The following is a 23828-nucleotide window of genomic DNA, read 5'->3' as shown; positions in this document are numbered from 1 at the left end:
TGTCCTCAGTTTGGGGGTACGCTTTTTAAAATTCCTAACCTCAGTTTCTCCATAACAAGACCGAGCATCATCGTGTGGCAATGGACCCCAAATGTTCCTAAAATAGCACTATTTAGATTAAAAATACTGAGAATTTGGGATATCCATCCATAGGCCTCACTGCCAGACATTGTCTGTAGCCCAGAAGAAATAATAATCAGGTGACCTGTAACAATTGCCGCTCTCTAACCGCTATCCCGTTCTATAGTGTTCCTGATGAGAGCAGAGATCCTGCCTGTTTTTACAACCTCCCTGAATTTGCTGCTTGGCTGGCATGCAGCTTTTGTGACAGCAGGTGCCTCGGGGCCTCTGAGGAAAGCGACGGCAGAGAAATAGCCCCCCAGGCAGATGAGGCTTGGCACTGGAGCCTTGATGACTAGCGTCTCTTCTGCTGTTGGTGTTAATAAACAGGGGCATCATTGGCCAGGAGACCTTGAACCTTGGCTTTTGCTGGGCGGTTGGCAGAAGAAAGGGCTCAGAGCCTGTGCCGGTGGCCCCGCAGACCCCCCTCAAGGGCAGGGGGTGGGCTCTTCATCCCAGCTTTTAGAAGGAGGAGGGGCTTTCTGGAGGATAGACCTCTGAACTGATACCAAAGATGAAGGCTACAGCTAAGAGCACACTCCAAAAGAGCTTTTTCCAAAAGGTGCACCTGGACTTCCTTGTGGTTTTTTTTCTTTGAAAACGTTTTGTATTCATGCAAGAAGCTTCTTCAGTTCTTGGATGGGAAGCGAAACGTTTTCAAGGAAAAACCCAAGAAAGTCCAGCTTCCTTTGGGACAACCCTGACCAGGATGATGGAGCATCTCCACAGACTAAGAGCGCCACCAAACAGCAAATGGAAATGGGTCACCCGTAGGTCCTGCTTCAAATTGGGCCCACCTGATGCTTCCGGGAGGCTATTCTGGTTCAGTTCTGCTCTGATCTGGAACCCTTTTCTTGCTTCTCCAAAAGACCCCCTGGCTATCTGCAGACGGAGAGTGTTTCCTTTTAGCTTCTTGGCATTTCGGAAAGTTGGCTCATGAAAATGACGGAGTTAGTTATCTGTGCATGTCTTGGAAAGCAGAAGCATCCCACTCCTTGGAGGGGCAATTGATACTGTACATCAGGGGACTCAAGCCTTGGCAGCTGTACGACTTGAGGACATCAACTCCCAGAATTCCTCAGCCAGCATGGAGTTCTGGGAGTTGAAGTCCACAAGCCTTAAAAGTTGTGAAGGTTGGAGAGCCCTGCTGTACATGACCGTTGGGTCAGCTTCTCCAATCTCCTCCGCTCTGGCTGCCATCAAGCTTTGCCTCTTGTGTTTCAGACGGTTTCCGAAAGGTGGTTCACATCGAGCAGGGGGGGCTGGTCAAGCCCGAGAAGGATGACACTGAATTCCAGCACCCCCACTTTCTCCGAGGCCAGGAGCACCTCCTGGAGAACATCAAGAGGAAAGTCACCAACGTGAGTCTGCCCTGACCAGTCGCTGGCTGAGGTTCAGAGGAGCCTTCCTTCCCTCTTGCCTTGGAAGGGTCTTTTTTCCTGGGGTGCCAGTGGCAAGGGGGCTCGTTCCATGACCTGCTTCTTTGAGGCTGAGGAGACAGATGGCCGGAGAAAGATGCTGAGGCCTTAAGCATCTCCACCCCACCCCCCCAATTCCTGGTTCTTCTGCTGGCAGAGAGCTGAGCTGACACCGAGGTTGGCAGTGGGTTGAATGAATCTAATCTCTGGGGCAGCTAAAGACCTTTTGGGGAAGGGACTCTTTTCATCGTGTGCCCCCAATTACTCCTTTGAGTTTAGAATCGCTCTTCTCAGGACGGTTTCTCAGTGGTGTTCATAGGAAGAAGAGGCAGGTGCAAAGAACTGGACTGCTTTTTTCTCTTAATTTAGAAGACCCTCTTACCCCTCCCTCCGCCACAAAGACCCTGGCCTTTCAGAGTTTTGGCTCTGCTATGCATAAGCTTGAGAGCAAAGGTGTCTTATGGTCTTAAAAGCAACTCAACCATCTTTACCAAGAAAGTCCAGGTGCCATTTGGAAAAAAAAAAAAAACACCTTTGGGAGAACCGTGACCTGCATCAGGGACCTCTGAACTCGACTAAACAAGCTGACAAGTCTAAACAAGGGACGACTAAACAAGTCGGCAACCTGATTGGGGAATTCTGGGAGTTGACATCGACAGGGCTTAACATTGCCAAGTTTGGAGACCCCTCACCTGGACAACAGTCTCCACAGACACATTCAGAGAATTCAAATCTTTTTCTAGTCTTACATGCATTCTTTGAAACTTTGATCCCCAAAAGCGAGCGTCTAGAAATCGGAACCAGATTCAAAATGCTTTTAATTTTTCTACTGTTTATGGATATTGTACAGCTGTACAATATCATAGGGTTTTTTTTCAATACTGCTGTCACTCTCATGCATCAATGCCGAACAGAAGAGCAACCTGCATTTGAGGTGCAGCAGGAAAGGCCCTGCATGCTGGGCAGGGCTGGGGCTGGGGGTTTAAGGTGGGTCTCCTCCTGAAGTGTCGCTTCCTTAAGGGTCAGGCTAACCTCTGTGTCATATTTCTGTTCCACTTGGCTCTGACTCTCCCTGCGCGCACACAGCGCCCGCTCTGCCCTCCAGGAGATGACCAGGCTGAGCCGGAGGGCTTCGTTCAGCCCCCTTGGAATCTGTTGACTCCAATTCACCTTGGCCATTAATACAGGTAGTCCTCGACTTACAACAGTTCACTTAGTGACCGTTCAAAGTTATGTCACTAAAAATAAGTGAGTTATGACCATTTTTCATACTTATGACCATTGCAGCATCTCCATGGTCATGTGATTTACATTTGGATGCTTGACAAATAACTCACTTTTATGACGGTTGCAGTGTCCCGGGGTCACGTGATTCCCCTTTTGCAACTTCCTGACAAGCAAAGTCAACAGGGAAGCCCGATTCACTTAGCAACCATGTCACTAACTGAACGACTGCAGTGATTCACTTAACAAATGAGACAAGAGAGGTCATAACATTTGGCAAAACTCACTTAACAACTGTCTCACTTAGCAGCAGAAATCCGGGGCTCAATTGTGGTCGAGGACTCCCTGTAGTACGTTTGAACTCAGTCCTGGTTCCTGATTTCTTGCATCTGACCATTAGCCAGCTCTTTTCTCGTTACCAAGTTGAGTGATGCCTTCCCCCCCTCTCCCTCCCTCCCTCCCTGCTTTCAGATATCCAGCATAAAGAACGAAGACATTAAGGTTCGCCAGGACAGCATGACCAAATTGCTGACCGATGTCCAACTGATGAAGGGCAAGCAAGAGAGCATGGACTCCAAGCTGATCGCCATGAAGCAGTAAGTACATGCCTGGGGAGGGGAGGGTGGGTGGGTGGTGCTCTCCCTTCCTCTGTGTTGTAGCGCCCTCTCCTGGCAAGTGCCAGCAGAGCCATCAGCAGCCAAAGAGTGGAAATACCCATGAAAACTCTCGCCATACTGGTCTCCTTGTTTTCTTTTTTGTTTTCTTTTTTTCCCCTCTCTGACCAAGCCTTGTCGGTCTTCTTCCCATCTTTGTTTCCATGACACAAAATGACATTTGAGGAGAAATCAGGGGCAGGGGTCTGTATATTCCTAAAACTCCCAGTCTTGTAACTTTGAACTGGGCCAACGATTTTTGAAGCAAGGTACCTCTAATGGGCTAACTTGCAGAATATGTCCAAAATTTGGGACCCAGGACTCCTGTGGGATTGAAATTTGGCAAAGGTTGTAGAACACAAAAATTTATGGCGTAATGTAACATTTCCTGTGCTGATGCTTGACTGCGCTATGTAGTCCCAAGAGAAGCAAAGGCCCCTCTGAATGCCTCCCAGCGTTTTCCTTGAGTGCAGGGCACGAGGCGCTCTGTCCTGGGGGAAGGCGTTGAGGAATCTGGTCAGGAAAACCTCTCTGAAAGGAGGACCCGGCCTGCCACGGGTTGCCTACCAAAGTGGGTAACGGTGGAGGACAAAAGGGCAGTTTTCAGGGGTCCAAAACTACAGCAGCATCTCAAGAGCCTATCAGAAGCTATTCTATAAAAAAGAGAGAGTAGAGGACCAGATCAAATGAGGTGCAGGTAGTCCTTGACTTATGACCACAATTGAGCCCAACATTTATGTTGCTAAGTGAGGCAGTTGTCTTCTTCTTCTTCTTTTTTTTTTTTTGAGTACTGATAGTCCTAGACTTATGACTGATCACTTACAACTGACCCAAAAAAGGGGACTTGGATTCGAAGAGCTGACAGTTGAGCTGCCTCCTCAGTCATGTGATCAAATTTGGGGCTCTCAGCAACACAACTGCATTTGAACCAGCTTGCATTGTTCCACGTCATGTGACCCTCAAGCACTTCTGGGTTTTGGCAAAAAAATCCCAGCAACTGATTGGTTTGCTTAATGATTGTGGTGTTAGCTTAAGAACCATGGATTCGCTGAGCAACTGCGGTGATTTGCTTGTAAAAGCATCATAAAATTGGGTCAGTCACAAGACGAATGCATTTTATGACCGACATGAATGCGTTTTATGACCGACATGACACGTGGCAGGCTCCGTTGCTTTCCTATGTCGAGTGCCTGGATTGGAGGTAGAGCTGGGCTTCCAGGCCAGCATCTGATACAAGGCGGCCGCAGAAGGAGAAGCTAGAGAGACAAAGTAGGTTTGGCAGCAGGCACTGCCTCCCTTCCGTCCAGCTCCCTGCAGAGCGGACAGGAGCTTTTGCATTCCCTGCTTGCTCAGAGTTCCTTGGGGCCTTTGAGGCCCTTTCCTTCCTCCTCTGCTCCCTGTTCTGACCTAGGCTCCCTTAAAAAGCAGGAAGTCTTGGTCCTGGCAAAACCTCTTTTATTTACATGACTGTGAATTACTTTCGTTCACAGTCAGCAAGGCCTGTCCAAACATACTTTCAGAGGAATATTTATCAACACAGACCTTATCTTGCTTGGCAAGCTGCCACGTAACTTGTTTCCAACCGCAGTACAAGGCAAAACTTGGCACAGAGTCTCTCAGAGTCATGGAACAAATGAATTGTTTCCTGCAAAAGCCCCCTCCCTGTTTGCTCCTCTTTTGTTTCCTATGGGAGGGGCCAATCACCTCCAAGGTGTGGCTTTACTCCCAAGTTAATCCTGCTCTCTGAGTTGTTCTTGTCTTCTGGCAGCTCTGCGCATGCGCACACTGGGAAGGGGCTCCAGCTGTTCCTCTGCCTCACTGCTGTCTAGCTCCCTCTCTGTCTCCGAATGCAGAGCCCTCCTCCGAGCTTTCCCCAGCCCCCAGGACTGGCCCAAGGTCCTCCCCAACCTCCTCACTGTCCGACTCTGCTGCCAGCTTCACTGGCTGCCAGCGGGCCATAACACCCCCTCCCCTCGGAAGCCTCCTCCTCCTCCTCACACTCGGGAGATGCCGATGTACTCTTTGCCCCTGGTTTGTCAGCAGGGGCTTTGGGGCCATTTTGGTTTGCTTGGTGTTCCCTTTTGAGCTGCGCTCTGATCTTCAGTTCCTCAACTAGCAAACCAAAGAGGGTCGTCGGATTGGCTCTTTGTAAAGAGGCCTGTGCCAGCCGCTGGCCTCCCAGAGATCAGACCGGGTGGTCCTTATTAGCTGCAGGACAGCTGAGCAAATGCCACGTGCACAAGCACACCCAGCATTGCTCAGCCTGGGTTTCTCTACCTCCGAGATAAAGAAGTCGGGATCGCTGGGACTGGAGCTCCTGTCATGCCTTTCCGTTCGCTCTGTGCTGATGGGAACGGAAGCCCAAGCTGTGCCAGCTTGCCTTTCTCTGCTCTAGCAAATCGGGTCTGGCAGGCTGCTCCTCCCGTCTCCAGCCACCAGGGTTGGGGACCTGCTCACCCACCTGGTCGGGCGCACTCATTCATGCTCGTGCCTTGTTCCAGCGCAAAGGCAAGGAGCGCCATTGCAGTTTTGCAGAAGTCTCCATACTCGGCCACTTTAAGACTTGTGGGCTTCAACTCCCAGAATTCCCCAGCCAGCCTTGCTGAAGACTTCGAGTCTTAAAGCGGGCAAGTTTGGGGATCCCTGCAGAATTGGGTGGCTTTGCGGGCGATTTCCTGCCCCCCTTCCTGAAGAGGCTCCTGGTCCTTCTGGGACAGCGAAAGGAGCAGCCAAGGGGAAGTGGGAAAGGGATGAGAAGCTGAGTTCTGCAGGCTTGTCAGTCGTTTTTGTGGACAAAGTTATTTAACCCAAGCTTCAGGGTAGGAAGCTTGGCTGGAGGAAGGGAGATTTCAGCTGAAGCTGAGGGAGCACAGACCGCAACCTTCGGCACCATCACCCTTGATCCTAAGCTGTCTTGATGGTGATTGACGCTTTCTTCCCATAAAAGAAAGTCTACCAAGGAAGCAGGCGGTGGTGCCTCATGGGCTGCTCAGTGCTCCGTAGAATAGCCGATGGGCCCAAGTCTTCCTTCCACAGGTCCCTTTTTGTGCTGCCCGGAGAAGGGCTGCCTGTGCCTGTCGGGAGTGTGGGGAAAGTTGGCGCTCTCCGCTTAGAAACATTTCCCTCTTGGTCTCAAAAGAGCTGCTCCCGTTTTCTCGGGCCTCTCTTTCCCCTTCCTGCCTTTCGTTTGTCTTGGATCCCCGACAGCCTCCTTAAAACGGGATCCGTGAGCCAGAAGGATATTTCCTGCTGTGGTTTTAAATCTGATCACTTCCTTTAAAGGCTTCTGTTGGCTCCTCAGTCATAGAACGGGGCCCTCTGGGCTGCAGCAGGAATGGCTTGCTGGAGACGGGCCTGGATCCCCCGGTTCCCCCTGCTCTGGGCTGTGGGTGAGGAAACTGGGGTGGGCACCAGGCCCCCCTGTGAGCAGCCATGGGGAAGGCTGGGCAGCAGCCCGTCAATCCATCTCCGGGAACTGAGTGGAAAGTGCAGCATCTTCCGCTTGGGAGTCCTTTGGGAAGGCCTGGGTTCCCGTTAGGAAGAAGCTGCGTGGGAATCTGGACCAGCCGATATTCCCCACGGGGTGGGGGTGGGGGTGGGGAGGTGTTGTTCAGCAGAGTGCAGCGTGGAAGACTCACCCCTTGAAGTGAGTGCATGTTGCATCCTTGTCCTTCCTGGGGTCTGGACGCAATGAAAGGTTTCACTCAGTGGATCCAATCTGGCGGAAAGGGGTGATTATTCAGGATAAGGCCCAGGGGGGTCTCTCTTTCCAGGCCCATCACAGTGCCCCACAGCGCTATTTACTCCCACAGCTGGACTCGATCAGGAGATGCTGCTGGGCCCCTGAACGGAGGAGGGGCAGGGCTGTCTGTCCTAGAAGTGTCCTGGGGGGGCGAAGGGAAGAGAAGGGTGCTGGGAAGCCAACCTCCATGGTGCTTAGAAAGCTGCTCGCTCCAGGCAGGGAAGCCAAGCGGCTTGACCCACCAGGACACCGGGCACTTCCTCCCTGCCAGGTGCCCCCTTCGTTTCCCCGAAGCAGAAGTCTCGCTTTTCCATGGTCAAAACAAATGCAAGCAGACCCCCTGCTCTGGCCTCCTTCCCTGGCTGTGAGGGCCTCCCTCCCCCACAGAAGGCCTGCCAGTTTGTAGCCTTGGCCCACGGGGCTCTTTTGTGCTGTTCCAAAAGAAACACGATGGATTATCCCTCTGACACTCAGCAGAGGGATATTCTGTTTCTGGAACCTTTGCTGAAAAGATGGCCTCGGTCAGGAACAGCCCAGAAGGAAGCCGAAGTAGAGGGCCCCCTTTCCCCTCCCCTCTGAAGCAACCTTGCTTGGAAGAAGGGGACCTGCTCTGCAGAGGAGCCCCTGAGGCCTTTTTGTGGGCCCAAGTACTTTGCCTCCGCTCTGGACTGAGGTCAGTGGGCCTCCCTGCTCTTTCTCAGCTGAAGGGCTCCTGGGCTCCGGAAAGGAGACTGGCTTTCCGGCCTTGTACTGCCACAAGAGGATTCCCATTTGTGTGTTTGGGGTGGGGGGTGGGGTGGGGGGTTGCTGCCTTGCAGAAATGCATGTCCCACCTTTATGCATTCCCAAATGAATGGGACTTGCGATAAATCTGGGTACACCCAGGTGCCCAAGCCAGAAATAGGAGGTCTCTTGCCGCATAAGGCCTCTCCCTTCACCTCACTGCGGCCACCTGGGCCAGGAATGGCATCCTGCCCAGCAGAGAATGAGCAGAATCCTCCGCATTGGACAGTCTTCAAATTGGGTTCACAGGTTGAAAAGCTGTCACGGCTGAGTCGAGGTTGCAGGGGTGGCCTCAGTTGCCAATAAGTTCAGGGTGTGATTCACAGCTAAAGCCTGAAATATCTTGACTCCTGGGTAGAGCAGGACTGGCTTTTTGGTACCTTCATCCAGGGTCTCCACCTCCTGTGAGCGTAGCTGGGGGTTTGGGTGGTGGCCCCACCCTGAGGAACAGCCGCCCTCGGGTCAGCTCGGAGACCATGCCAGAAAGGGTCAAGGCAGGGTGGTTCCTAAAAGAGAGATTGAAAGGAGAGGTTGTCTGACATTAACAGGGTTGTTTTATCTGTCTTGATTGATGCTTATGAGCTAAGAATTGGGTTTTTGGGTTGTCTGTCTGTCGTATGAATGTTTTTGTTCGTTTATTTGTTCATTTATTTATTTAAAGTTATTTGCTGTCCATCTTGTATCTAACGACTGTGAGCAGTTCTGCTGATACGGAGCTGTGAAAACAAACCGATAGAACCGCACCCAGCTTGTACCCAGGAGTGGCCTGCTGGAGTCAGCTGCTGCCTGTCCAGTGCTCTGAGCAGTCTAGCTGGTGTGTGTGTGTGTGTGTGTGTGTTACTACAGGTTGTCTATCTCCAGGTGGAGTCTTAGTTCAAAGGGAGCTTTGTGCAATGGAGAAGCGTGAGGAGCCTTCAGAGGCAAAGGAGGAGTTATTATGCTTTGGTGAGAGATTGGAGGGCGGGGGGGATACCTGGAAATGCCACAGTAGGCTTGCTTGTTAATGGGGGGTGGGGGGACGCTGGGGTTGCCGTTTTCTGCTGCCAAATAGAGAGCACTAGTGCAAATCCCTTTGGCATCCAATGTGCCCATCCTGCTTGTATTTCTTGAGAAGCTGAAGTAGAAAGTGCTTTGTGTGTGAGAGATCCAGTGAAGCGTAGTTGTGACTACTCGGTCCTCTTAACCACCTGCAGTCGAATAGAAGAGAAGAGAACAGAACAGAACAGAACAGAACAGAACAGTTGGAAGGGACCTTGGAGGTCTTCTAGTCCAACCCCCTGCTTAGGCAGGAAACTTTATAGCACTTCAGACAAATGGTTATCCAACATCATCTTAAAAACCTCCAGAGTTGGAGCATTCACAACTTCTGGAGGCAAGTTGTTCAGTTGATTAGTTCTAGGTTGCTTCTCTCCTTGATTAGTTTCCACCTATTGCTTCTTGTCCTGCCCTCAGGTGCTTTGGAGAATAGTTTGACTCCCTCTTCTTTGTGGCAGCCCCTGAGATATCAGAACACTGCTATCATGTCACCCCTGGTCGTCCTTTTCAGTCTAGACATTCCCAGTTCTAGACATTCCCAGTTCCCGCAACCGTTCTTCATATGTTTTAGCTTCCAGTCTCCTAATCCTCTTTGTTGCTCTTCTCTGTGCCCTTTCTAGAGTCTCCAAATCTTTTTTACATTGTGGCGACCAAAACTGGATGCAGTATTCCACTTGTGGCCTTACCAAGAGGTATTAACACTTCACGTGATCTTGCTTTTATCCCTCTGTTTATGCAGCCTAGAACTGTGTTGGCTTTTTTGGCAGCTGCTGCACACTTCTGGCTCATATCTAAATGGTTGTCCACTAGGACTCCAAGATCCCTCTCACAGTTACTACTATTGAGCAAGGTACCACATATACTGTACCTGTGCATTTAGTTTTTCTTTCCTAAATGTAGAACCTTACTTTTTTCACCCTTGAATTTCATTTTGTTAGATAGCGCCCAATGTTCAAGTCTGTCAAGATCCTTCTGTATCTTGAGCCTATTTTCTGGAGTGTTGGCTATTCCTGCCAGCTTGATGTCATCTGCAGATTTGATGAGTTCCCCATCTATCCCCTCGTCCAAATCATTGATGAAGATGTTGAAGAGTACTGGGCCTAAAACAGAGCCCTGGGGTACTCCACTGCATACTTCCCTCCATGTAGATGCAGTTCCATTGAGGACTATACATTGAGTGCGGTTGGTTAGCCAGTTACGAATCCATCAGGTGGTGATGCTGTCTAACCCACATTTTTCTATTTTATCAAGTAGTAATTTATCAAGTCTACTTTGTCAAATGCCTTACTGAAGTCCAAGTAAATTATATCAACAGCATTTCTCCACTAATGTTGTCACTTTGCCAAAGAATGCAATAAGATTAGTCTGGCATGATCTAGATTAGCCAAACCCATGTTGGCTTTTGGCTATTACTTTGTTTGCTTCTAGGTGTTCAGTGATTCGTTGTTTGATTATCTTTTCCAGAATCTTCCCTGGCATTGAGATCAGGCTGGTGGGTCTGTAGTTTCCTGGATCTATTTTTTTCCCTTTTTTGAATATGGGAACTACATCAGCTATTTTCCAATCCTCTGGCAGTTCCCCTGTGCTCCAGGATCTTTGAAAGATATAGTTCAGTGTGCCAGTTCCTTCAGAACTTTGGGGTGTAATCCATCCGATCCTGGTGATTTGAACTCGTCTAGGGTAGACAGGTGTTCACTTACCATTTTCTTCCCTATTTTAACTTGTGTTCCTAATCTGTTTTTTGTGGTGCTGTTTTTGATAGGTTGGACTGTTTTTTTCCCTTTGTGTAAAGACAGATGCAAAAAACGAGTTAAGTAGTTCTGCTTTTTCCCTGTTGCTTGTCACCTTCTTGCCACTTTCTCCCAGCAATGGGCCAATTGTTTCCTTGACTTTTTTCTTGTGTTTAATCTTGCACGCAGAGAACAGAAGAGAGGATCCTGGCTGGATCCAGCCCAATCTCTGTTCTCTGTGCTGAGAGCCCACACGAGAAGGAGGAGGAGGAGGAGGCCTTCGGTGAGGCTGTCCTCTTGCAAGGGAGCCTTCCTTCTCCTGGGTGCTGCCCTGGGAAAGGAGGAGGGAGCTGCCTGGAAGAAGCCCAGGCAAGATGAATTTGTTCTGCTTTAGTGTCCAGTTGTATTAACGGAATCTCTCAAGTCTGGACTCTCCCAATTCATCATGTTTGCAGCCTAAGAAAGTAGGCGGGGTCCTTTCTGAAACTTTTGCCATGCCCAGGTTCTTTCTCTGGGCTCAGCTGCCTCTTCTCCGGCCACCGGCCTGGCTGCAGCTCTTCCCGCTGTCTCCCAAGGTGACCCCCACGTACCATTACACCGTCTTCCCTGAGGTGGCATCCAGGTCTAGTTCTGCCCATCTGAGGGTCACCTGGAAGTCTTTGTCTTGTTTTTAGAGCAGAGAAACACCACCAGACATGTAGCAACCTTTGTGTGTGTGTGTGTGTGTGCCTGGGCTTGGTGGGATGTTAAAGCCCCGCTGGCCAGAGCTCCTGGTGCCTCTCTGTCCTTTCCCAGAGAGCAGCAGATAAAAGAAACACACCCATCCCTCCATAGGGCAGCCCTGCTTAGCCATTGGCATGCCATTGCGACACTCAGGTGTGCTGCATCCCTCTTCTGTTCCCCTCGAACAGAAAAAAGTTGACGAAACACCTGCAAAACTGCAGAGAGAGGCCATCTTCTGCAGCCCCACGGCTGTTTCTGGGGTGGGTGTTCCTGTTCTTGCCTATTGGGCTCAGCGTTCATCCATCTCTTCCTCCTCTTGTTGTTTTGCTCTCTGTGGCTACTGTCCCCTGAGCTGGTTTTGGAGGGCGGCTTCCATCCTACTGGAAGTTGGGCATCGTCTCAGTTCAGTTGTGAGTCTGGCTCCCGTTTGTGCGTACACATGGAAAAGGAAGAAAATAAGAAAGCCTGGCGAATCTTCTATTATGAAAGAATTAGTGAAGTATGCAAGGATGATAAGAGATTCTGAGTGTGTGAAATATTGTTTTTGGCAGTGTCTAAAATGAACCTTGGGGAGAAATATTGGACATGGGAAGAAAGAACCAAGAGGCAAAGGAAGTGAGTGCAGCCCGCCTGGGCTGCAGTTTGACAGAATTCTGATAAAAAGGGTGCGAAGGATCATCATAAACTTCAGGTAGGGGTGTTATTTGGGCACTGACCTACCTGGCAGGCTGGAATTTGCCCTCGGTCAGCTCCTGGAGAATGTCAGCATGTGAGGAAGAGGCCGTGTCGTATCTTGTGGGTTTAGGGGAAAGCGAAGGGGCTTCAGTTGCAAAGTGCTTTGCTTGAATATGGATGTGCTTGTTTAAGGCTGGGGATGGTTGAAAGCAGGCTCGGAATTCTGAATCTGAAAAGTGCCTGAAATCCCCAGAACAGAGAAGAGCCAGAGGCCGAGAACATTTAGGAGCGATTCCGAGGACAGGCACGGCCAGGGCTGGGCACTGGTGCCCGCCTCCTCCACGCGTAGCCTCGCCTTTTGGTGCCCACTTCCCCATAAGGCAGACCTGCTCCCCTCCCTGCCTCATGGGGCAGTCTGGCCATTTTCCTGGGGTCATCGAAGGTCAGGGTGGCTTCACTGGGGAAGGAAGCTCTTGTAGATGCTCTACTTGAAGGGGCACATCTGCCCCTTCCCACCACTTTGCCACTTTCTTGGACCTGGGCAAAGGGGCTTCCATTTCTCCAGGGTTTTTTTCCCCTTTTTAATAGGCATAAGGAACACAGTTGTGTTTACAGTATCTTTAGTAGGCTTTGGGAAACTATTGTAAAAGTTCTGCTAAAGAGCACTCTGTATGCTTTTTAAATAAAAAGGAAACCTTTAAAGAATAGCTGTAATCTGTTTCCGTCTCCCTCAGAGCCCTGCCTTCTTGAGGAAGATGCGATCAGGGAGAAGGTGGTGGCTCTTTCCCATCTGCCAGATCGAATCCCGAATCCCATCATCTCATTTCCTTCTCAGCCAGCCAAGCAGATACTGGTTCGGATTTAGGATGGGAGCCGCTGCGAGAGCCGTCCCAAGTCAGGGGGAGATGCCTGGCCTTCTGGGACAGAGGGCCAGCACAGGCAAAGCAGTCGGAGGGACAAGCGCACAGGTGCATCCACCTGGCTGGGCCACTGCAGTCAGGTGTCACTCCACCTGGCCTCTCTCAGCACAGCCCCTCTCTTCCCTTCCCCTCCCCTCCCCTCCCCTCCCCTGCCAATCTGCCAGCAACCTCCTGATTAAGCTGCTTGCTGGCTCCCTCTGCGCCTTTTGATCAGCCGCCCACCCACCTGCAGGTGCCTTGAAGCGGTGCCCCCCCCCGGTCTTTCAGTGCTGTTTGATCTTTTCATTTGGGGGGGAGGGAGGGGCCTCCCAGGGTGGATGTTTCCCTGCATGACTTTCCACCGGAGCCTTTCCAGGGAGCTTCGCTAATGGCCAAATTGGAGAAGGCTCCTTCTTAGGTTCTCTTGTCAGAAAAGAGCCCAGCGGTTCTCCCGAGAATTCTGGGGATCAAAGAAAGCCTTCATTTCACCATGCAGGAGCTTCCTGTTTGAGCCACTGCGGGACCTCGAGTACCTTGGACAGAACGCAGAGTGGGCCATTTCTTTAGAATTAAACACAAAAATGAACTTACTGGGTTGAGCCAGAATGACTTGTCTTCCCCTGGAAGACTTTGAAGACGGTCCCCGGAGGCCTCTTAAGTTTCGGTTTGAGGGTCAGAGGGTCCAAATGCGAGGCGTGTAGCTTGTCTCAAGCATTCCCTGAAGGGACTAGTTCGGATGGCTAGCAACAATTTAAAACCATATTTTTGAGTAGAATAGAATAGAATAACAGAGTTGGAAGGGACCTTGGAGGTCTTCTAGTCCAACCCCTGCTTAGGCAGGAAACCCTACACCACTTCAGACAAACGGTTATCCAACATCTTCTTCAAAACTTCCAGAGTTGGAGCATCATTCACAACCTCTGGAGGCAAGTTGTTCCACTGATTAATTGTTCTCACTGTCAGGAAATTTCTCCTTAGTTCTAAGTTGCTTCTCTCCTTGATGAGTTTCCACCTATTGCTTCTTGCCCTGCCTTCAGGTGCTTTGGAAAATAGCTTGACTCCCTCTTCTTTGTGGCAGCCCCTCAGATATTGGAAGACTGCTATCATATCTCCCCTAGTCCTTCTTTTCATTAAACTACCCAATTCCTGCAACCTATGTTCATATGTTTTAGCCTCCAGTCCCCAAATCATCTTCGTTGCTCTTCTCTGCACTCTTTCCAGAGTCTCCACATCTTTTTCACATTGTGGCGACCAAAACTGGTTGCAATATTCCAAGTGTGGCCTTACCAAGGCCTTATAAAGTGGTATTAACACTTCATGTGATCTTGATCCTACCCTTCTGTTGATACAGCCCAGAACTGTGTTGGCTTTTTTGCCAGCTGCTGCACACGGCTGGCTCATATCTAAATGATTGTCCACTAGGACTCCAAGGTGTGTGCTTAGTCAGCTGCCAGGATCAACAAAAGCCAGCCAAGAACACAATTAACATAAGTTAAACTTGATCATATCGGTGTATTCAGTGAATATGACTTGCTAAAGAGTCAATCTGGCCAGGCCATTGGCCAGCATAAATTCATTTATTGTGTCTTCTACCCTTTCAATCAGAATTCATACATTTGCAACTTTGATTTCCTCTCTTCCGCATGCGGTCCTCCTTCCCCCTTTCTCTCACTTCAGTTCCATTCCAGGTCATTTCATCACTTACTTTGAATTTTATTCAGTTTTGTTTTGCCTTCTTCACCTTTCCAGAGTAGTTTTCTTTAAAACCATTCTACATTTTCTCTGCTGCTTTCCTATTCACTTTTCATTCTTCTTTTTGTTCTATTTTTCCTTTTTTTTTCTCTCTCTATTTTTTTTTTGAAAAGTTTTATTTTAGATTAAAAATAAACAAAAAACAAAAAAAACCCACAACAACAATTTAATTTAATTTAATTTAATTTAATTTCCAATTTATATACCGCCCTTCTCCCTGAGGACTCAGGGCGGTGTACAGCCAAGATAAAAAACATAGAATACAAATATTAAAACATTTAAAAATATATATAAATTTTGGCCCGAAAGTTAAGAATCACAGACTAATTAAAAGAATTTAAAAATTTTAAAAATTTCTTAAGCCAACCCGGCATCCTTAAAAACAATTATAGACAGCATCTCAATCGGTTAAAATCATTTCGTGCTTACAATTCTCCAAATCTCCTCATATAGCAATTATTCTTTACTTAAACTAAAGATAAATATTTAAACATTTCATATATGCTATCTCATCTCCATACTTTTTTATCAAACCATTGATAAAATATCTCCCATATCAAATAGTATTGTTTATCTTCCTGTTCTATTATTTCAAATGTCAATCTACTCATTTCAGCACAGTCCAACATTTTCATAATAATTTCTTCATCGGTAATTATCTTCTCTCCTTTCCAGTTTTTGGCAAATACAATTCTGGCTGCTGTTAAAATGTTCACAATTAAGTATTGTAATTCTTTATTAAACGTCTCTGGTAAGATTCCTAATAAAAATATTTCTGGTTTAAAGTCAATATGTCTCTTTGTCATTTTTTCTAACCACGTATGTATTTTAGTCCAAAATCTCCTTGCTTCCACGCATGTCCACCACATATGGTAATATGATCCTGGAGTTTGATGACACTTCCAACATTTCTCCGATTTATTCTTAAACATCCTGGCTATTCTCGTTGGGGGTAGATGCCACCTGTAAAACATCTTATACAAATTCTCTTTATATGCTGTTGACATTGTCATTTTATAATTATATAACCACAATTTTTGCCATTTCTCTAAATCAATACTACAACCAAAATTTTTTCCCCATGCTATTATTGGTTCTTTATCTTGTTCTTCTTCCAGTTTTGCTTCAAGTAAATATCCATATAGCTTTTTAATTATATGGTCATCTGAACCCATTAATATCTTGTCTAAACCAGTCGAAACACTATAAATACCTTCTTGTTTAAAGTCTTCTCGATATCTGGAAAGTATTTGCATGTATGAAAACCAATCTATCTTAATTCCCTGATCCTCTAAGTTTTGTTTCAATTTAAGTTCACCCTTTTCATCCAATAATTCATTATATCTAACAATTTGTTCCCCTTCAAATACCACTGGATAAGAAAAAGCTTCAATTGTAGATACCCAGACTGGAATCTTCAGATAATGGTATTTTTTGATCTTCTCCCATGTCAAAAACAAAGCTTCACGTATCTGGTGCCTTCTAAAATACCCCTGAATTTTAGTTCCTTTATACCATAAGAAAGCATGCCATCCCATTAGCAAATCATGTCCCTCCAAATTTAATAATCTAGTATTTTTCAATGTCACCCATTCTTTAATCCACATTAAGCAAACCGCTTGATAGTATAATTCAAAATCCGGTAATCCAAAACCACCCCTCATCTTAGCATCTTGTAACAGTTTGAGTTTTATCCTTGCCTTCTTTCCCTGCCAAACATATTTCAAAACCATTTTATTTAAATCTGCAAAAAATTCCTTACCCAGCTTTACAGGAATTGTCTGAAAAAGATACAAGATTCTAGGTAAAATATTCATCTTTAATAGTTGCAAAAAATAGTTTTTTTTCTCTCTCTATTCATATTGTTTGAGCTGAGATTTTTTTTTGGTATCAGTTTTGCTGCCTGTTGGGCAGGATGCCAGAGCCCTGGTATTAAGAGCCCTGGTAGCGCAGCAGACTAAAGCACTGTTATTAACATCAGCTGCCTGCAATTACTGCAAGTTCAAATCTCACCAGGCTCTAGGTTGACTCAGCCTTCCATCCTTTCTAAGGTAGGTAAAATGAGGACCCAGATTGTGGGGGCAATAAGCTGACTTTGTATAAATATACAAAAGTATGAAGGCTATTGCTTAGCGCATTGTAAGCCGCCCTGAGTCTCTGGAGAAGGGCGGCATATAAATCAATTTTTAAAAAAAAAAAAAAAAAAGCCCAGCCTTACCTCAAGGCTTCTCACACAGAGATCTCTGATCCGGAGCCTCCTTGCAAGTCAACACCAAGCTGCCTGCGTTTGGGAACGGAGGCGTTGTGCGAGCATAATTCAGGAAGAGTAGTGAAAGTTTCTGTTACGCTTCGGTTCTTGACAAAAGTTGAATCTGCCATTTCTACTTAAACAAAGATTAGAGCATTTCATTCCTTCTGTGTGGCAAGCATTCAGAATATTTTATTTATTCATTCCGTTCCTATAGATGCCCAACTCAACCAAGTGGCTCATCTTACAATTCTAAAATTATAAGACAATTTAAAAACATCAAAACAATAGCAACCGTGATGATTAATCAATAGTAAAGCCGAGGAACTTAACATGTTCCGAGTGCCGAGCACAAGAACATTTTATTGTAAACCGCCCAGAGCGCTTTGGCTATTGTATGCTTAATTATTTTTGTAATAAAATAATAAAAAATAATAGGTGATATTGGTAGATACTGAAAAGGCACTGCTGAGTGTGGAGAAAAGTAATTTTGCAACCAGTCCTCATAGTTACAACCTGTGCAGTCTGTAAAGTGAAGGAAAGCTGAAGTAAGGTCATAAGCAGCCATGGTTTCATTTAGGGACTGCTTTGCTTAATGGCTGAGTTGCGGGTCCCAGTTGTGGTCACTAAACAAGGACTGCCTGTAGTCTCCCTTGGGGGTGGGGTTTTTCTAGGACAGCCCCAGGCCCAGATGCACTGAATGCCCCAGAGGCCTCTCTGGATAGTCGTGGAAATGAGGACCCCGATTGTTGGGAGCCCCATGCAAATCATGCTTACATTGTGAGCTGCCCAGAGAGCCCTGCAGAGGCCCTGGGGGGAGGCATGTAGCTCCCAAGGCCATTCTTCTTGCCGGCAACACCTTCAGGGACGGGAAGCTCAGAGCCGCATTTCTGTCCTCCTCCAGAGTGCGTTTTTGCCCCACTCAAGGAGGCTCCTTTCAGATGGGGGGGCCTTTGCTGTTTCCATCCGTCCGTTCATCCGTCCCCCCCCCACACACACACATCCAAGGCTAAAACTTGGCCGGCTCCCTCCAATTGGGCACCCGCCAACCCTCCCGGTCATGGCATCCCCTGGGCTGCCAGCTGCTTGGAGCCAGCGCCCGTCTGCAGGAGGCCCTTTCAAAGGTCTGTGGTTAAGGGCAGCTGACAAGGCTGGCTCTCTTAATGGCCTGCTTGCCCCTCTCCTTGCAGCGAGAACGAGGCTCTGTGGCGGGAGGTGGCCACTTTGCGTCAGAAGCACACACAGCAACAGAAGGTCGTCAATAAGGTGAGGTTGACCCCCTTTCCCCCCCCCCCCCGTCCTGTCTGGCTCAAGAGTTCCCCCTGCAGAGGGCCCTGCTGTGAATCCTCAGCCTGCCCCAAGACCGGAGGGCACCCACCTACCGTTGGAAGCAGCCCAGAGCGATGGGGGCCATATCCTCGGTCTCAGGCCCTGAGCCATGAGATCCAGGGGCGAAGGCCTCAGCAGCCCCGCTGCCTAGGGAAGCAATGGGCCACCCCCAGCAGGCGCCCCCATTCGTACCTGCCTTCTCTTCTGGGGCTGCCTCGGGTGCAGCACCCTCAGGGCCTTCTCTTCCTCTTCTTGCAGCTCATCCAGTTCTTGATTTCCTTGGTGCAGTCCAATCGTATCCTTGGGGTGAAGAGGAAGATGTAAGTGAGCCCCCAGGGGCACCGTTGAATGGCAGCAGCGGGGAAGCTCTGGGTCTGGCAGGGTGGCCTGGGGACGCTGGCCAGAGGGTGGCCTCACTGCCCTCTCGCTCCCTTCCAGCCCCCTGATGTTGAACGACGGCAGTTCCCCCCACAGCATGCCCAAATACGGCCGGCAGTACTCCTTGGAGCACCTCCACAGCCCGTCCCACTACTCGGTAAGTACAGAGGGACGGGCGGTTGGCTTCCACTGTTTTCAGGCTGTCTCTTGGATCCCACCCCACCCCACCTCCTCCTGTGGGTGTCCCTGGGCAGAGCCGGCTGCATTCCCTGCAGGGACAGCCTCCAAGAGGACAGGAGAACTGGCATCTCTCGTCTGGACGATCCCTTAAACAGGAGCCAGCTGTGTGTGGCAGCAGCCCAAAAAGCTATTGCAATCCTGGGTTGCATAAACAGAGGCCTAGACTCAGAATCACGTGAAGGATTAGCACCAGCTTTATAAAGCCTTCGTAAGGCCCCACCTGGAATACAGCATCCAGTTTTGATCCCCACATTACAAAAAAGGTGTTGCCTGGAGACTAAAACCTAGGAAGAACAGTTGCAAGTCTAGTCTAGAGAAAAGAAGGAATTAAGGGGGACAGGATAGCAGTGTTCCGGTATTTGAAAAAAAGAAGTGGGAGTCAAATTATTCTCCAAAGCAGCAGAGGGCAGGAGAAGAAATAATGGATAGAAACGGATCAAGGAGAGAAGCAACCTGGAATTAAGGAGAAACTTCCTAACAGTGAGGACAGTTAATCAGTGGAACAGCTTGCCACCAGAAGCTGTGGGTGCTTCATCTCTGGAGGTTTTCAAGAAAAGATCGGACAGCCGTTTGTCCAAAACGGTACAGGGGTTCCTGGCTGAGCAGGGGGTTGGACTAGAAGACCCCCAAGGCCCCTTCCAGCTCTATTCTGATTGATTGACTGCTGCAGCCCCTCAGACTCCGGCCAGAGTCTGGACCCGTGTGAAGCAGCCCTTGGGGTGAATCCTCAGGCAGGTGGCCCGGCAAGCACTCGGGTCAGAAGTAAAACTCCGAGCGTTCCTTTTCCAGCAAACGAATGTTATTAAAAGGATCTGGGCTTTCCTGAGCTGCAGCTCACAGGTGCTTCTGCCTTTCATTAACATTTGTGCCTGGATCCTGCTGTTTTTTCCCCACGGTAGGTGCAGCCCTCGTCCCACATGGTGCAAACCCAGGAGTTGGGCTCCCTTAAGGCAGGCCTGGCGGTTGAGGCTGCTGTCTGAGCCCCTTTTCTGCCTCCTGACACCCCCCCCCCTTCTCTCTTCCGCCTTCTCTTCTTCTTGGCTTTCTTGGCCCTCTTCTCAAGCTTAATTACCAAGGGATTTGGGGGGAGGGACAGGGAGGGAGGCAGTTTCTGCAGGAGGGAGGAGGGGGGGTAAGGAAGCAGCCCCTCCTGGAAAGACCCCTTCTCCCCTGTGAGTGGGGCCCTGTGCTTCACTTGCCTCGGGGGGGGGCTGCCTCTTGGCCCATGGCTAGCAGAGGAAAGACTCGTCCCGTCCCCCTTCCTTCTCATTACAGGCATCCTCCCCAGCATATGGCGGCCCCAAACTTTACTCTCCAGATTCCGGCCCGATCATCTCCGATGTGACTGAACTGGCCCAGTCCAGCCCGTCTCCCTGCCCCAGCAGCAGCAGCTTTGAGGAGGAGAGGTAGGGGGCTTCTCTGGGCAAGGGGGGGCTTTACTCAGAAGGTGGGCTGTCTCTCCTGGGCGGGAGGCTGTCTCGGAGTCTTGGCCTGCCTCTGATCAAGTTTGCATCCGCACCCAAAGGGGAGAGCTGGGTATTTATCCTCCTCCCTTTTCCAGTGAGAAAAGGAAAAATGGTACAAAAGTTAGGAACGGCTTGATTGCCGGTTTAAGGTGGCTTTGGGACCTCCCGAGTCTGTCTGGGGTGATCGTCATTTGTGGCGAGGTCTCTTTTCTGCCACGCCGAGTAGAGCAGCCCCAGGATCTTGGCTTGATGGGTGAGCTCTGCTCCTGTCACTCACCACAGGCTCTGAGGCTGCTTTGCCTCATCTGCCCAGAAGCCACTTCCCCCATGCTGCTGAGCCTCAGGGGGGCTCTGGGGCCAGGAGTCCCGCCTAGAGGAGAACGGCCCCTTGACAGGGCGGTGGCCTGCTTGGTCCCCTGCCCAGCGTTCCCTGGATTCAGGGCCGTGAAGACCCCAGCCACCTATTGCTTCCTCTCCCCCACCCCTCACCCTGCCAAGGGACGCAGCCATGGCACTTAGGTCATTTATGGCCAGACAGGAGCTCCTGCTTCTCAAGGGGGCCCAGTTGCTTTCCAAAATGGGTCAGTTCTGCTCCGTTTTTCCATCTCTGGAGCTGCTGGAGTGTGAACACTGGACGTCCCCTCCACCTCCATGGTTGCCACGATGTAAAAAAGACGTGGAGACTCTAGAAAGAGTGCAGAGAAGAGCAACCAAGATAATTAGGAGACCGAAGGCTAAAATATATGAAGAACAATTGCAGGAATTGTGTAGGTCTGGTCTAATGAAAAGAAGGAGGGTCAGGGGTGACATGAAAGCATCTTCCAATATTTGATGGGCTGCCACAAAGACGAGGGAAGGTCAGGGGCTGCTCTCCAAAGCACCTGAAGGAAAGCAAGAGAAGAAGCAAGGAGAGAGCCAGCCCGGAACTAAGGAGGAATTTCCTACTGGGAGAACAAGTAACTGGTGCAATGGCTTTTCTCCAGGAGTTGTGGTGCTCCATCACTGAAGTTTTTAAGAAGAGACTGGAAAGTTGTCTGAAACGGTGCAGGGTCCCCTCTTGAGAAGGGGGTTGAAGACCTCCAAGACTCCTTCCAATTCTGTTATTACATTATCTGTCCCCAGGGTTTGCTCTGACACCTTTGCGCTTAAGAAGAGGAGAAATCAGCTGGGGAGGGCAGCTCTGTGGTGGTGGCGAGACCCTCCCCATTCTTGCCTGCAGCCACAAGCCTCGTCCTTAAAGCCCCTGGTGTTTTTCCTAGCCAGTTTGCCTGCCTTCATTGCTTCTCCCCCTTCCCCTTGTCTCCCGGACTGTCTTAGGAGCAGCCCCGTGGTCCGTATCAAAGAAGAGCCCCCGAGCCCCTCGTGCAGCCCTTCTGCAGAGGATGTCAGCCCCCTGGGCACCCCCCTCTCGCCCTCCGCCTTCATTGACTCCATCTTCCAAGAGGAGCAGGCCGGCAGCACTTCTTCCACAGCCCCTCCCTCCCACGGCACCCAAGCGCAGCCCCACGAAAAGTGCCTCAGCGTGGCCTGCCTTGACAAGTAAGTGTGTGGCATCAAGCCTAGGGCAGGGGGTCCCACCCCTTCTTGCCCACCAGCCTGCCTCCCGAGCTCCACCTGTAGGTTTGCTGTAGTCCAGGGATGTCCAGCCTTGGCAACTGTAAGACTAACACCCGGAATTCTGGGAGTTGAAGTCCACAAGTCTTAAACTTGCAAGGTTGGAGGCCCCTGACCTCATGGGGGCCTCATGGGGCTGACACAAGCAGGCCAGGAAGGACCAGGATTCTCCTCTCTGCCCCAAAGGCCCTTCTGCACTTGGGGGAGTGGGCACACCAGAACCAGAAAGTGGGGGGGTGTTGTCTTCTGAGCTGGAACAGCTCCAGAGCCAGATAGAACTGACTTCCAGTCTCGGGTTGTAGGAGGTGGCCTGGACAAGATGGACGGGGGTCCCTTGGGCGAGGGGCGTCTGTGGCGTAAAGGGTGTCGCTTCTGAGCCCTCTCCGGGCTGTGAGGTTCAAAGCCCCCAAAAGGCTAAGGCCCAAGAAGTAGAGGAATGCCCCCCAGGACACTCACCCACACAGAGAGAGCCCACTCAGTCTGGGGTGGCATCCTTTGGAGGAAGCCTCCTTTCCTCTCTGCCAGGAAGAGCCCCGTGGCATGAGGGGGCTGGGCCTCAGCAGCTCTCTGGCTGGTCAAGCCCTCCGTGCTTTCCTCGCTCCAGGTGAGACTCTGTGGGTCTCCATCGATTCTTCTTCTTGTATCTTTCAGTGTGGGTCGTGCTCCGCAGATGTCTGAGGTCACCTGCCTTTTCCCCAGCCCTTCCTCCTCCTCTTCCTCTCTGCACTGCAGACCACAGCAAGGGTTAGCATTTCCTCAGCCGTGGCTGCCCCCTCAGGAGCCGTGTGGGGAGATGGGGCAGGGAGCTGAGAGGGAGAAGCCCAGGGAAGTGGGCCGAAGGGGGCGGCTGCTTTGCCCTCGGAGCTGGCAGAGCTTTATGGGGCTCCTCCAGCGCCAGAGACGCAGCCTTGCTCACCCCACCGAGGGCAGACCCTGATTTTGCGGCAAGGGCATCCCCCCTTTGACCTCCATGTGGAGGGCCGAGGGAGCCAGAGCAGAGTTGGGCTGACCCAGAGGGCAGCCATTCCTGGAGTTTGGGGAATCGCCAGCCGGCTGGCGTTGGCACCCTTGAGCCCAAGGAAGGGGGTCTTACATCTTCCAAGCCTGGGGCTCTCTTGAAGGCTCTCCAGATTGGGGAGGGGGGTGTTCCCCGCTGGCAGTAGATCCAAGGAGATGGAGAGAGGAACAGGAGGGAGTGTCCAGGCCCATCCTGGTTGCTGAGAAGGGGGCCCTGGGTGGATTACGCAGCTGTTAGGGGTCCAGCTGGCCTCTCCATATCCTTGGGGTGGGGGTGGGGGCTGGCCCCAGGCTCTTCTTCGTCCCAGGCATTGTCTGTTCACACACAGACACACTGTCGAGTGTCAAAAGCCCCTCGGCTCCAGAGGGGCTGAGACATGCACCCAGCAGAGGAGTCAAGGTGGCGTCCTCCCAGCCTTCCCTCCCCACCGCCTGCACCTCCTGGGGGCTCTGCTGGTTCTTGGGAGGGGCTGCCACTGCAGAGCGGCTGTGCTGAGGGCCCTCTTGCATGTGGATTCAGAGACCCCGAGGCAGCACTCGTGAAACGTGCGTGTGGTTGCACATGCGCAACCAACGCAGGGGCAGCTGATGGCAGGAGGAGCTGGAGGGGCAGCTTCTGAGGGGGAGCCCGGGCACTGGTTTTCTCGGTGCTTTCCTCCCACCCCCAAAAGATTCCGGAGCAGGAACAAGAGGCTCGTGGTGTTGTCAGGCAGTGCCCATAGAGTCCGTGGCGTGCTCTGCCCTCCCCCGCCCCCGCCCCACGAGGTGCCCTTTTGCCTCCC

The 23828-nt window shown here is 50.3% G+C and overlaps 1 protein-coding gene across 2 annotated transcripts in view; it reads left to right on the top strand.

The window, feature by feature from the left end:
- HSF1 (heat shock transcription factor 1) overlaps positions 1–23828 on the top strand; it is a 37832-nt gene that overhangs the window by 12244 nt on the left and 1760 nt on the right. Inside the window, exons 3-10 of one of the 2 annotated variants that reach the window (XM_034420023.3) lie at positions 1345–1481; positions 3234–3358; positions 18193–18268; positions 18590–18651; positions 18770–18866; positions 20225–20355; positions 21733–21954; positions 22681–22773. In XM_034420023.3, coding sequence (XP_034275914.1) covers positions 1345–1481; positions 3234–3358; positions 18193–18268; positions 18590–18651; positions 18770–18866; positions 20225–20355; positions 21733–21954; positions 22681–22773 — 943 coding nt within the window. The remainder of the gene's footprint in view (positions 1–1344; positions 1482–3233; positions 3359–18192; positions 18269–18589; positions 18652–18769; positions 18867–20224; positions 20356–21732; positions 21955–22680; positions 22774–23828) is intronic. The other variant, XM_034420024.3, reaches the window with a different exon arrangement.

Source organism: Pantherophis guttatus, chromosome 3 (assembly GCF_059756535.1).
Source record: "Pantherophis guttatus breed Tessera chromosome 3, ASM5975653v1, whole genome shotgun sequence".
Taxonomy (NCBI): Eukaryota; Metazoa; Chordata; class Lepidosauria; order Squamata; family Colubridae; genus Pantherophis; species Pantherophis guttatus.
Note: the sequence above shows the minus strand (reverse complement) of the source record. Positions and strands in the feature narration are given on the sequence as shown.